At 36.4% G+C, this 13,058-nt stretch overlaps 1 protein-coding gene across 3 annotated transcripts in view; it reads right to left on the bottom strand.

The window, feature by feature from the left end:
- polr3e (polymerase (RNA) III (DNA directed) polypeptide E) overlaps positions 1-13,058 on the bottom strand; it is a 29,910-nt gene that overhangs the window by 4,805 nt on the left and 12,047 nt on the right. For 2 of the 3 annotated variants that reach the window (XM_066665563.1, XM_066665562.1), the window contains 15 exons: positions 11,434-11,568; positions 11,287-11,337; positions 10,846-10,923; positions 10,602-10,717; positions 10,362-10,444; positions 10,171-10,278; positions 9,853-9,902; positions 9,486-9,605; positions 8,103-8,188; positions 4,087-4,131; positions 3,878-3,969; positions 3,342-3,462; positions 3,102-3,183; positions 2,894-2,953; positions 80-237 (listed from right to left, as the gene is read on the bottom strand). In XM_066665563.1, the coding sequence (XP_066521660.1) occupies positions 80-237; positions 2,894-2,953; positions 3,102-3,183; positions 3,342-3,462; positions 3,878-3,969; positions 4,087-4,131; positions 8,103-8,188; positions 9,486-9,605; positions 9,853-9,902; positions 10,171-10,278; positions 10,362-10,444; positions 10,602-10,717; positions 10,846-10,923; positions 11,287-11,337; positions 11,434-11,472 (1,289 nt within the window). In that variant the 5' untranslated portion in view covers positions 11,473-11,568. The remainder of the gene's footprint in view (positions 1-79; positions 238-2,893; positions 2,954-3,101; positions 3,184-3,341; positions 3,463-3,877; positions 3,970-4,086; positions 4,132-8,102; positions 8,189-9,485; positions 9,606-9,852; positions 9,903-10,170; positions 10,279-10,361; positions 10,445-10,601; positions 10,718-10,845; positions 10,924-11,286; positions 11,338-11,433; positions 11,569-13,058) is intronic. The other variant, XM_066665564.1, reaches the window with a different exon arrangement.

Below are 13,058 nucleotides of genomic sequence, written 5' to 3'. Positions count from 1 at the left end.
TCACTACAAAATATAAAATGTGTTAGTCATCACAAATGAAGAACTAGGTTTTATGGCAATCAACAAACATAAAATTTACTTGTTCTGAATGCCCATCCAGAGCATGTGCTGCCTTTGAGCTACATCAGGGTGCTTCTTGACAAAGTCATGGTCAGTAGGCAACAGGAATTCCCAGCCTCTGTTAGTTCGGGGAACAGCCATCTGGTCTAGGAACTCCTTTACATCCTCAGGAGGCAGCTGGGGAGGGAGGAAAAAAAGAGAGAGAAAAGTTGAAAGAGAGAATGAATAAAATCTCGGAGAAAATTTGATCAACATGTAATATCAGTGCTGTAAATTCAATACTATCTATCATTGATAATAATGAAGAAAGAGACAAAAAGTACAAAACCACACACAAAAAATAAAAAGTCCACTTTACATTTTTGTATAATGTATACCATGACAATCCATAAATATACAGCTGGTGAAGTTAGTATTGAACACATCACCAATTATCTAAGTAAATATATATTTCTAAAAGGTGCTATTCACATGAATACCAGATTAATTATACCTTACCAGTTGTCAGAAACAACCCATTCAATCCACACACGCAATAAATAAAGAAATAAAAAAATGTATTAATTAATTTAATTAAATTAGAGGGGAAAAAAATCTAACCATGGATGTACTTTGAATTGTGTGTAATAATGAGAAATGACACAGGGAAAAAAAATAATGAACACATGAATGAGTGGTGCAAAAAGCCACGAATCAGTAATTAGAAAGCAATCCTGCCACATAATTGCAAATGAAAATCAGCTGGTCGAACTGATGGCCTAAAATAAGGGGTCTCATTACCATGGTGCCACACAAGAAACATCTCATGATGGGTAAAACCAGTGAGCTCTCTCAAGACCTTCGCAACTTTAAGGTCTTTTCACACAGAGTGCGAAATATTTACAGGTAAAAAACGGATGTGAACAGCACTCTGAAATCACGGGAAGAAGCTAAAAGAGGAAGAATAAATACATTTATTGAGCAAGAACAATGATTAATTTGTCATTTTACTGTAAACACTCCACCAAAACAACACACACTGAATTCCCCCAAAGTCTCCAGAACAACACAGGGAGTTCAGCAGTGTTTCTGAAGGTAACTGGGTGAGTTTGAGGCTCTGCTTCTGCATGTTACTCCTCTCATTAAAAGAAATTATATTTCCTTTAACCTCCACATTTTAGTCCTCAGTGTTGGTTATGTCTGTAACCATGACAATGGTGCTCTGATTGTTCGGCTTGATTTTTAATTCATCCATCAATCACAGAAAATAGAATAAGTTCTTAAAAAAAAAACCCACTTATTGCATTGCGATAATTGCGATTACAGAAGATTTTCTAAACTGCTGAAGTTTCCAGTGAACATTGTTGGGGCCATAAACTGGCCACTACAATGTTTCAGACACAAGAGTGTCCAAGAACCAAAGACCACTTGGAGAGCTACAGAAAGACCTGAAACCAGCAGGTACAATTGTTTCAGAGAAAAGAGTAAGTAATGCACTCAACCACCATGGTCTGTATGCATGTATGTATGTCTCTACTGCTGAAGATAAAATGTTGAAATGCATTTAAAGTTTGCTTAACAAATTTAGAATAGCCTGTGAAACACTGGGAGAATATAGTCTGGTCAGATGAAACCTAAATTGAACTCTTTGGATGCCATAATACACCATACCAACAGTGAAGTTTGGAGGTGGGAACCATCATGGTGTGGGGCTGTTTTTCAGCATACGGCTCTAGCATGCTTCATATATTTGAAAGAAAGATGAATAGACAAATGTACTCAGACATTCTTCATAAAATTCTGCTGCCACCTACCAAGATGATGATGAAGAAACAAGGGTGGGCATTCCAAACCCACAGCTAAGGAAACTCTCAGTTGGAATATCTTTGCCAAGTATGAAATTTCTAGGCATCTCAGGTAAAACAGATGTGTAGTTGATTTTCAAATAGACTAGTCTCATTGTGGGTCAGTATTGAAGCTTTTACTTGTCATCCGAGACCAATAAGCGCCCTAACTTTAATTTATAATTTTGACAATTTTATAGTTTACAATACGCTACTTTCTTGGAGAGATATTAGAAAATATATGAATATCCCTAATTGTATTTCCGTATGGTCTCCAATCACTTTGAACCCTGATCTACCCCTCATATTAAAAGTATTGAGCTGTGAAACTGGAAACCAAAGGGTTTAATCAGATTTTTCAGGGCTATTCACAGACAAAATTTTGCACCAATTTGAACAGCTTAAAACTGCCTTTGGCCTTTCTAGTGCTGATTTTATACATTTTTTCAAATTAGACATTTTATTCAGTCACAACAGAAGAGTGGTAAAACAAGTATAGACTATTCTATTTAACACTAAATCCTCACATTATGATACATTAAAACTACACTTGGAAAAAGATTTAGAGTTCATATTTAGTGATTAAAAACGGTCAAATATCTGTAATTGGATTTTCCACAATAGTACATTTATTAATGTCCATGAACAAAATGTTTAATTTTTTGCATAGGATGTATCGGCGTCATGATTCTGAAAAAATGACTAGAATCTCTCTATGTGGGCTCCCTTTTTGTGCTGTACCCCCTCTGCTCTGTCTCTGTATATGTTATGGATGATTATACTGTTGTGTTTACATATATCATAAGATGCTTTGTTGCCTTTATGCACATAAAATTTTATGCTGACACCCTGTTCTCTTTACATTTCATTAAAACCTTGTAATACAATCATATAAGCATCAAATATATAATCAAATCATACAATATTTAAGAAAATATTTTAAATTATCATGGTAACTCCATCACATCATTTTGGTTTTTCTTTTATATAGGACAGTTAATTATACAAACCTTTATGATAGCAGTGATCTCTTTTCTCATCAGTGAACGTTCGTGTGTGAATCTCCACATCTACATGGGGGGTAAAGACAAAATTGATTAAATAAGCTTTTTAAGGTTGGACTTTTTGAGAGTGAAACTACTGCTAAAAAGTGAAGTGTTATGTAATATGTTTCATAGTTCATATTTATTAGTAAAAATGTGCTTATTCAGATCCTACCACAAAGTCTCGACCCCTACAGAGCACCTCTGCTGGCACCCCACTATGTGGACTGAAGGTGGACTTGGGATACAGAACATCACTGGAAAGTATAACAGTTGGAAATAATTTCAGAAACCCACCCAAAATGAGTGTGGCATGTGTGCACATATAAATACGTGAATCCCCTCACTGTATTTGTAACTTCCAAATATCACACCGGGTCAAAAGATATAAAAGAGAAAGTAAAGACATACTCACCTTTTGACAACCCAATTCCCCTGGACGAGCAGTGCCACCTGCTGTATGCATCGCAGTACTGCAGTGGAGTCTGTACCTGATGCAAGCAGTCCCATTAGGTTGGCAAATGGCATGACCTTAACTGAACAAAAACAGGTGGAATAAAACACCCTGACCAGTCTTTGTTGGTAAAAATGTTTCCAATATGAATCCCTAAATGTTTGGAGACACTACATAACTTTTAAATTCGGAGCAGATTATAAACTGACTGAGTATCTCACACTACACTGTGTTTTTGCCGATTTTTACAGAGATTGTAAAAATATCTGGCATATATTTCACCACTGGAGATGATACACATTTCAACCCCAAAATCCTAAACTACACACATACGTTTTCTTAGGAGATACAGGTGATTATGGATGTACAACTGACCGCAGTTATTGTTACTGCTATTTGTGTAGATTCAGAAAGAGAAGGAGCAGAACCTTGGTCAAATCAGGGGTAAAAATTGGACTAAAAATAGTGTAGTGTAACTCCAGCTTAAGTCAATTTACCATTCTTCATCAAGGTCTTGACCTGATCTCCAAGGGGCAAGGTACGCAACTGGGCCATGGATAGTACATTGCTGGGACCTACTGGCTTGACTCTAAAATAAGCAAGCAATAAAACAGTAATAACAGTCTACATCTATATAACAAATACTGAGACAACTTAAATAAAATAAATAAATAAATAAATAAATAAAAAGATACATTGTACTTACATCTTTTCTTCTGCTAGAGGTGGCATGAGCATGGCTAGGTATTCACTGGTGAAATTAAAGTGGAAAAACAGTACCATCTGAGTGCCATCAAAAATGTTTATTACAATGATGCCCCTTTCACACATTCGCAAATAATCCACAATTGTTCAGCGTTTACCCAGAGGAGTTGTATGTGTGAACATCACCAACTGCAATATACTTGCACCCTAGTAAAAACTTATGGTGAAGTCAGAGTCGGCGCATGTGAGAATTGCATGGTAAATGTTCAGAAGTTTGTCCTGCACGTGCTGCACAGGCACTGCATAATGCCTACAACACATATTTAATTCCCTGCTGACAGAGAGCGTCTGACACAAAAAAAATCTTCTGCTGTGCACTGCATGTGTAAACGACCACTCCGGATATCCAGAGCAGATTCTATAGAAATTCCCCAGATTTCATGTCTGAAAGAGGCATAAGAAACTGCTCTCATACAAGACAATTACTAGTATATTATTTGCTGATCAGAAACAAGTCTGAATCAATAACTCTAGCTATTACAAACATTTCACAAGATTACCAAAAATTTTAATCAATTATAAATACTTTACATCTATATGTAAACAGAAAAACTGATGATCGTATATACCAATCAGCCATAACATTATGACCTTTATACTACACTAGCAATTTTCCCACAGACCATACAGGAGCACTTTGTTGTTCTACAATCCAGACTATAGTTTGTGGCTTGTCATACTTGTTTGTCCTTTTTCATACTGTTCCTCAATGGCTAGGTGCAATACGGGATTATAATAGAATAGTTATGATTTAGGTGGGGGATAATTCTCAGCAATGCAGTAACACTGAAGTGGTAATGGTGTGTTAGTGTGTGCTGTGCTGCTGGTGGATCAGACACAGAAGGGCTGCTGGATATTTTAACCCCATGGAGTCTGAGGCCTTTCAGCCATGTCTGAGGTGATCTGACATGCCTTGATATTTTAACATATTTCACCTTAAAAAAAAAAAAAAAAGTTTATTCCCAAAAAGCTACACATGCTAATATTCAGCACAAATCTAGCAACAATGTGTGAGATGTATGTAATTCGACTTTTTTTTGTTTAAATTAACTTTAAACATGGACTTCCCAAAAACCTATTTTCAAAGGTGTTGATATATAGTGAAAGTTATAAGTATATATATGAAAGTTTTCTCTAGAGCGCTGAACTTTGTAAACATGGGTGTTATCTATACACTGGTGTTTTCAGCGTTCTGATATTTTCATTCGTTTTTCTTCTATATTGCTATGAATCTGATGTGACACTGTATTTATCTAAACCTCTGTGACTCACATATTGACTATTCATAATATAGATGTCAAACCCAGGTAAGAAATCCCCCCCACTGTCAAAGATAATGGCCCATTAGCCCCCACCCCATCAGTGAGAGCAGCTGAACCATTCAGATGTAATATACAAACCAGATTCCAAAAAAAGTTGGGAAACTAAACAAATTGTGAATAAAAACTGAATGCAATGATGTGGATATGGCAAATGTCAATATTTTATTCATAATAGAACATAGATGACAGATCAAAAGTTTAATCTGAGTAAATGTAACATTTTAAAGGAAAAAATATGTTGATTCAAAATTTCAGTGTCAACAAATCCCAAAAAATTTGGGACAAGTAGCAATAAGTGGCTGGAAAAAAGGAAATTGAGCATATAACGAACAGCTGGAAGACCAATTAACACTAATTAGGTCAATTGACAACATGATTGGGTATAAAAAGAGCTTCTCGGGGTGTCAGTGTCTCTCTGAAACTAAGATGGTAAGAGGATCACCAATTCCACCATTGTTGTGCAGAAAGTTAGTGCAGCAATACCAGAATGGTGTTACCCAGCGTAAAATAGCAAAGACTTTTAAGTTATCATCATCAACCGTGCATAAAATCATCAAAAGATTCAGAGAATCTGGAACAATTGCTGTGCGTAAGGGTCAAGGCCACTGTCAAGGAAATAACAGAATTGGGCTCAGGAATACTTCCAGAAAGCATTGTCAGTGAACACAATCCACCGTGCCATCTGCCATTGCCAGCTGAAAACCTACAGTGCAAAGAGGAAGCCATTTTTAAGCAAGCTCCACAAGCTCAGACGTTTGCACTGGGCCAGGGGTCTTTTAAAATGGAGTGTGGCAAAATGGAAGACTGTCCTGTGGTCAGAGGAGTCACGATTTGAAGTTCTTTATGGAACACTGGGACGCCATGTCATCCGGACCAGAGAGGATAAGGATAACCCAAGTTGTTATCAACGCTCCGTTCAGAAGCCTGCATCACTGATGGTATGGGGTTGCATGAGTGCAACTTGCATGTCTAGAAAGGCACCATTAATGCAGAGAACTATGTTCAGGTTCTAGAACAACATATGCTCCCAACTAGACATCATCTCTTTCAGGGAAGACCCTGCATTTTTCAACAAGATAATGCCAGACCACATTCTGCAGCGATCACAACATCATGGCTATGTAGGAGAAGGATTTGGGTACTGAAATGGCCAGCCTGCAGTCCAGATCTTTCACATATTTTGGCGCATCATAAGAGGAAGGTGCAACAAAGAAGGCCCAAGACGACTGAACAGTTAGAGGCCTGAACTAGACATGAATGGGAGAGCATTCCTATTTCTAAACTTGAGAAACTGGTCTCCTCTGTCCCCAGACATCTGTTGAGTGTTGTAAGAAGGGGGTATGCCACACAGTGGTAAAAAATGGCCTTGTCCAAACTTTTTTGGGATTTGTTGACACCATGAAATTTTGAAACAACATTTTTCCCTTAAAATGATACATTCTCTCAGTTTAAACTTTTGATCTGTGATTTGTGTTCTATTCTGAATATATTAGATGTTGGCACCTCCACATCATTGCATTCAGTTTTAATTCACAATTTGTTTAGGTGTCCCAACTTTTTTGGAATCCGGTTTGTAGCAACTAAAACTGCTTTGGAGCATCAGAACCATACATAACCATACATAGCATCAGATGACTGTTTGAAAGCAGTAGAGAGTACACAAACTTTACTATAAGCCATATTTTTCTTTATTGACAGAATTCGGCACATTTGCAAAACATTCACCGTCAGCTTCACGAAACTAGTCTGGAATATATACTGAACTTGCATAGCATCAATTCTAAATCAGCGGTGAACGTGCTGCAGAAAAACTAGCCAAATATTTCACTTATTCATCAGAAAATAAAGCCTTTCCTCCTCAGGCAGCTTAAATGCATGACTGCTCCGTCTTGGAGCTCCACGCTCAGTGTGCATTGGTTTATGTGACAAAAATTAGTGTTTTCACATGTTGTAATCCTAAGATTGGCCTGATTATCATGCTATTTTCATATGAATATGAACGGATGGGCCATCAAGGGTTATGGTCTGAGTCTCAGAAGACAAGCCTCTTGTTACTTATTTCTCTATAACAATCAGGTAAAAATACATTTCTTTTCAACCTCCATATATTTGAAAAGTAGGCCCTTTAAGTGTTCTGGGGTATGTTCATTATGTTTCTAGGACAAAAACATGCGTTGTGTACATGTTTTGGCGCAAGTACTGAGAGTAATTTACACCTAAAATATATCTGCCCTCTGGTGGTCGTATATTGTCTTGTCATTGGAGAACAATGTAAAAGGGGGGCAAACAATGTATGCAGGCCAACAGTCTCCAATTGTACAACTATAAAGTTCATTTGTATGTTTAGTTGAGCTGAGAGAATGGACAGTGAATGTGGACCCAAAGAGGTGGTCATAATATTATGACATATAGGCATATACATCCTCTGTTAAAAGTCTAAAGAGATACACTGATAAAATTGTATCTCTTAAAAAAAAATCTTAAAAATTCTATACATTAAAGTTTATAATTAAAATTGTCCAGTTGTAAAATGGGACAGTCAATTGTGTTTTATGTAATAACATTTTTTTATTTAAATAATAATTAATTTATTTATTTGTTTTATTTAAAAATCTGACAATATTCATGAACTTACCTCGGGCTTTTCACCAACTCTGTGTTTTCTGTGCTATCCATGGCCTGGCAGTAAAGATACTGGCGTTCATGCTCAGAGCGCCCATCCTAGAAGCACAATAGACACAATGTGACAAAGCAGCACATTACTTTTATTACAAGCATTTCTGAGTTCAGACACTAATGTTGGACAAGAGAGCCTGGCTCACAATCTCATTTATGTTCATCCCAAAGGTGGTCAGTGGGGTTGAGACAAGGGTTCTGTTAAGGCCAGTCAGGTTCTTCCACACCAACGTCACACAACAATGGCTTTATGGGCACCTCTTCACCCAACACTTGCCAGTGTGCTTGATATAGGGCTTGCATGCAGCAGTTCAGTCTTGGAAACCCATGCCATGAAGCTAACCCTAACCATAACCCAGTGCACATTTTTGATACTGGTGTTAATGCCATTTTCAATGGTCAATACCACTAGTCATACTTCAGTGTAGAATATCTACACAGCTTGAATTAAGTGAACTCTTTACAACAACCCATTCTTTTACAAATGTTTGTAAACTCAGACTGCATAGCTAGGTGCTTGAATCTATACACTTGTGGCAATGTGACTGAACCATATACTTGATGCATATTTTTGTGTGGAAACCCACATACTGAATATATAATTCAGTATGTGGGTTTCCACACAAAAACCTTTGCATATGTTTTGCATAATAAAGAAATATTGTCAGAAAAAAAATGCTTCAAAAAATGTTTCAATCCACTGAATTTCTATGAATAAACTTCAGATGACGCTGGCCCCATGATCAGAGAAGGCATTGAAATGAGGAAGAGGGAGAGATGAGTTGGTCATTTAAAATCAAAAACACACTTTATATCAAAATGTTTGATTTAATATTTTTGTGTGGCCTCTGTGTCATTTCTGTGGTATAGAGCTAGTTCTTAATATTTTAAGTGGAAAGTAAATGCTGTGTGGTCTTTGACTTTTGTGCGCTGCTGCGGTATGTCTACAATATCCCACACATGCACTAAATTAAGAAGCTTGGGTGTTGGTATAAAAACAGAGCGGTAAAGTGCAGAGAGGAGAGAAACTGCATAACGATTAGGATGTGTCCACCAATACTTTTCTCCATACAGTGTAGCTTCAGGTAAAATAATATTTTGAAAGGCATTTTTTTTTGTCCTGAACGCTGTTCTTTGGCTTTAATCTGGAGGTTGGTGTAACTAACAAGGCTAATGTAGGTAACAACTATTTACACTTAACAATACAATTGCCCCGTCCAGGGTGGGTTCCCACCTTGCAAATGAATGAATGAATGAAGTACTTCAGTTTATATAGCTACCAGTTTTGAATAAAATATACCGTTCTGATATCCTAAATTCTGCTTTAATATATCAAACCTACTTTTAAGCCATGATAGTGTAAATGGACCCAGGGTTCTTCAGCCTGTTTCTTCTGCAGGAATTCATATGACTGGATTCGTCGCTGGCGAGCCTGCTCAGACTCTGGTCTGGCAAACCTCACCTTGTCGATAGATAGATAGATAGATAGATAAATAAATAAATAAATAAAAGAAAGAAACATTAAAAACAAACAAAAAACAAAAGCAATCTGTTTTTAGAATGGATGAATAGTTCCTAATAACAATACTAACATACTGTAAATAATAAATGAGGCTTGCCTGACGGGGATGCTGTTACTAAAATGCTATAAAATAAAATGTGCTGCTGCACTTATGTGATAGCACATTACTATCTGTTTAGACTCTTACAGTGATCTGCTTGATGTCATCCTCTGCTTCATCTTGAGAAGAGTCTCCTGCTGTTTTAGATCATTTTTAAGGAAACGAGAAAACATTAAAAGAATACAAGTTATATATCCAAAATAAGATTATACATATGTATTTATATTGAAACAACTAATTAAGACACATGAAATTCCCAAACCTCACCACTTACAATGTAACCATTTACTGGTCTCAAAATGTTAATGTCATTCATGCTATGGACAAATGCTCAATGGAAAAATCATATAGTTCTCTCTAACTCTATGAAAGCTCTCTGAAAAACAAAACAAAGCTCTCTCTAACCTTCATTGGCTGCCTCTCGCTCTCTGTGTTTATTGTCAGCTTTATCCAGATATGAAAAGCTGGGTCTCATCTGAAGAATGCCCTGTAATGGTGTAAGGTGTAGCTCCCCTTCAAGAAAATATTGTCAAGCACAATCAAAGACATTATACCATTTTGCACACACCAATGTTTTTGAAATTATTGCAAATTACCTTTACGAAACACTGCAGCAGCATAACGTGCTGTATTTGTAGTTGCTTGAATCGATGAGAATGTTTGCTTATCCATCATTTTCCTTTGGGAAGAAATATAGATAGAAAGAAACATAGATATGCACATTTATATTTAAAATTATTTCAGGGGCTTAAAAACCTAAATAAATTTACAATAGAAATTGTGCATTAGAAAATGAGACAATGTCTTCATGTATAATAATATAAAAAATTACAAACGTGGAATAAGTGTTGGATTCGTCTATAGATGTGCCATCCACATTAAGAGCAATCTGTTCCCCTTTACTACGGCAATAGTTTGGACTCACAGTATCAATGCCCACTTCAAGCTCAACCTGAGTAGAAACGTGTAGAGCACAGTGTCATTCCAACATATAGCAATACTTTATAGGCATCTCAAAATAACTAATAAAATAAAAAACAAAACTGTGTTAATATATAAGGTCAGCAAAAGAACTCTCACCTTTTGCTGCTTGGGTTTAATTTTGGCAGATAAATGAGCTACATCATCATAGTTCATAGTGGCAGGGCGAACAGGATACTATGGGTAAGATATTTCAGACATTACTCAAGATACTCTAAACAGACACAGCAAAACCAAACAAAAAATTAAAACGGAAACAATGGCCCTTAATCTTTAAGTTACAATTAAATTGCCACAGCCACTGGCTAAGAAGATTCAAAACTCCATCATTTTATAGACTCATATGGCATGTTTTCAATAAATGAACCACTTGTATGCTGGTTTCATCAAAAACAGATTCATCAACAGCACTCAAATATACACTTGTTTCTATTCTGTACAGAAGATTTATTTATCAAACTAATAATAAATCATACATTAAATCTGTGCCTTTTCAGGCAACTATAAATTAGGGCCATTGTACTTATTGAACAAAATTACCTGGAACAAATAGAGCTTTTCAGCAAGGCTTTTGGCAAGATACACCTCAATCTTTAAAAAGAGAGAGAAATAATGTGTTTGTGGAAATCATAAGCACTGCAATTTATTCTGTCTGCCTACTTTGGGCATAACAAACTACAAGCATACCTCTTGTATAATTGGGTCATCCTCCTCTCCGCTGGCCATTGTGAAAGGACAGAGAGTAAACTTTGCTTCAGGTTTATGTTGTCAAAAACCAGGAAGAAGGAACACCTGAGTTGTTCACTGCACACCATGTGAATGCTTTACAAAACAAAAAAAAAAGTAAAGAAGGTTCATAAAAATTAGGTCTCCATTAGATAATAAAAAGACAAAATTGTGAAAGCTATGCATTTGAATGACTTATTAGATGTCACTGTCTCTTCAAACAACTTAAAATGGCCAATATGGTTTACATTTGACAATGTAAACCATATTGGCCAAAAATCATAAATATGACAATATAATGAAATTAAATATAAAACATTATTGTTCAATAATAATAGTAATTTTCTCCAAAATGGAGCCCCATGTCAGTTATAAAGGATTTTGCTTTCATATTGAGATAACTTTAAGCTATTGAGCATGACAAGGAGTGTGTTATCGTGAAATAACAGCATGGCAGTGATGCAGCGCAAGCCCGAGCTGAAGGAGAGTGCTGTAGACCATCTCGGTCTATTTCACAATAACACACAACCCCAAGTGCTCTATTGCTTTTATACAATGGTTCAGGTAAATAACAAATTATGCAATAAATAAACAGCTGTGATAGTGTTGCCAAATATTTATGAAGTTGGCAAACCTTTCCACCAAATTATTAGAGATGTCACAAGAACTGATACCTCTGGACTAAGTCGATACCAATATTCTGAAAACGATATGGTTCTTGTTTCCTATGGTACCAGAGGTACGGAAGGTTTGACAGATCACAACCACACAAGGTCACCATAATAAGCCTACACGCTAATAAGCAGAGAAAACTAAAACAACATCAATTGAGGAATAGCATTAGCAGGAGAAGCAACAAGTCTGTGGCAACTTTCTGGAAAAAAAAAAACACAATAAAATAAATTATGTATGGAAATCTTTTGCATTTGAATCCGACGACCAAAACAAAACTGCTGAGCCATGAGGCCTGAAGAGCCCAGAAGCGACTCACACACAAACAAGTCATACAAGGCTTACCGTAGGCTATTCCTTTCAAAACAAGAACAAATTTGAGTCTTTCTGTCCGTTCATTAGTAATCCTCATGTTTGTGTAAAGAGTACAGGCAAATGAATTATAAAATGCATAAAAATGTCAAAAATCTATTAAAATATGATCCCTGTGTAGCTCACAGCCTTCAAACAACACATCAGTCAATTCTGTAGACCAAACAATGGCCAAGTTATGGTGATGCGCAACCAATGACAAACATTGGTTTATTTTTTCTGGTGGTATCAAGAAACATGGAATTTTTGTGGTATTGGCGCTGACTTGGTACATTTTTGGTATAGTGACATCCCTACAAATTATAGTTCCTCAACAAACAGCCTGTTGCAACGTCACAGTGACAAACTCTACTGCACTGCATTCACTACTCAGACGGGATCAGCCTCAGCTCACTGACCCCCCTCACGTCAATATTTCTAACCATCCAAGTAAACTGCCCAGAAAACTAATCTGCTGAATATACAGGTGCTGGTCATAAAATTAGAATATCATGAAAAATTTGATTTATTTCAGTAATTCCATTCAAAAAGTGAAACTTGTA

Source organism: Hoplias malabaricus, chromosome 3, assembly GCF_029633855.1.
Source record: "Hoplias malabaricus isolate fHopMal1 chromosome 3, fHopMal1.hap1, whole genome shotgun sequence".
Taxonomy (NCBI): Eukaryota; Metazoa; Chordata; class Actinopteri; order Characiformes; family Erythrinidae; genus Hoplias; species Hoplias malabaricus.
Note: the sequence above shows the minus strand (reverse complement) of the source record. Positions and strands in the feature narration are given on the sequence as shown.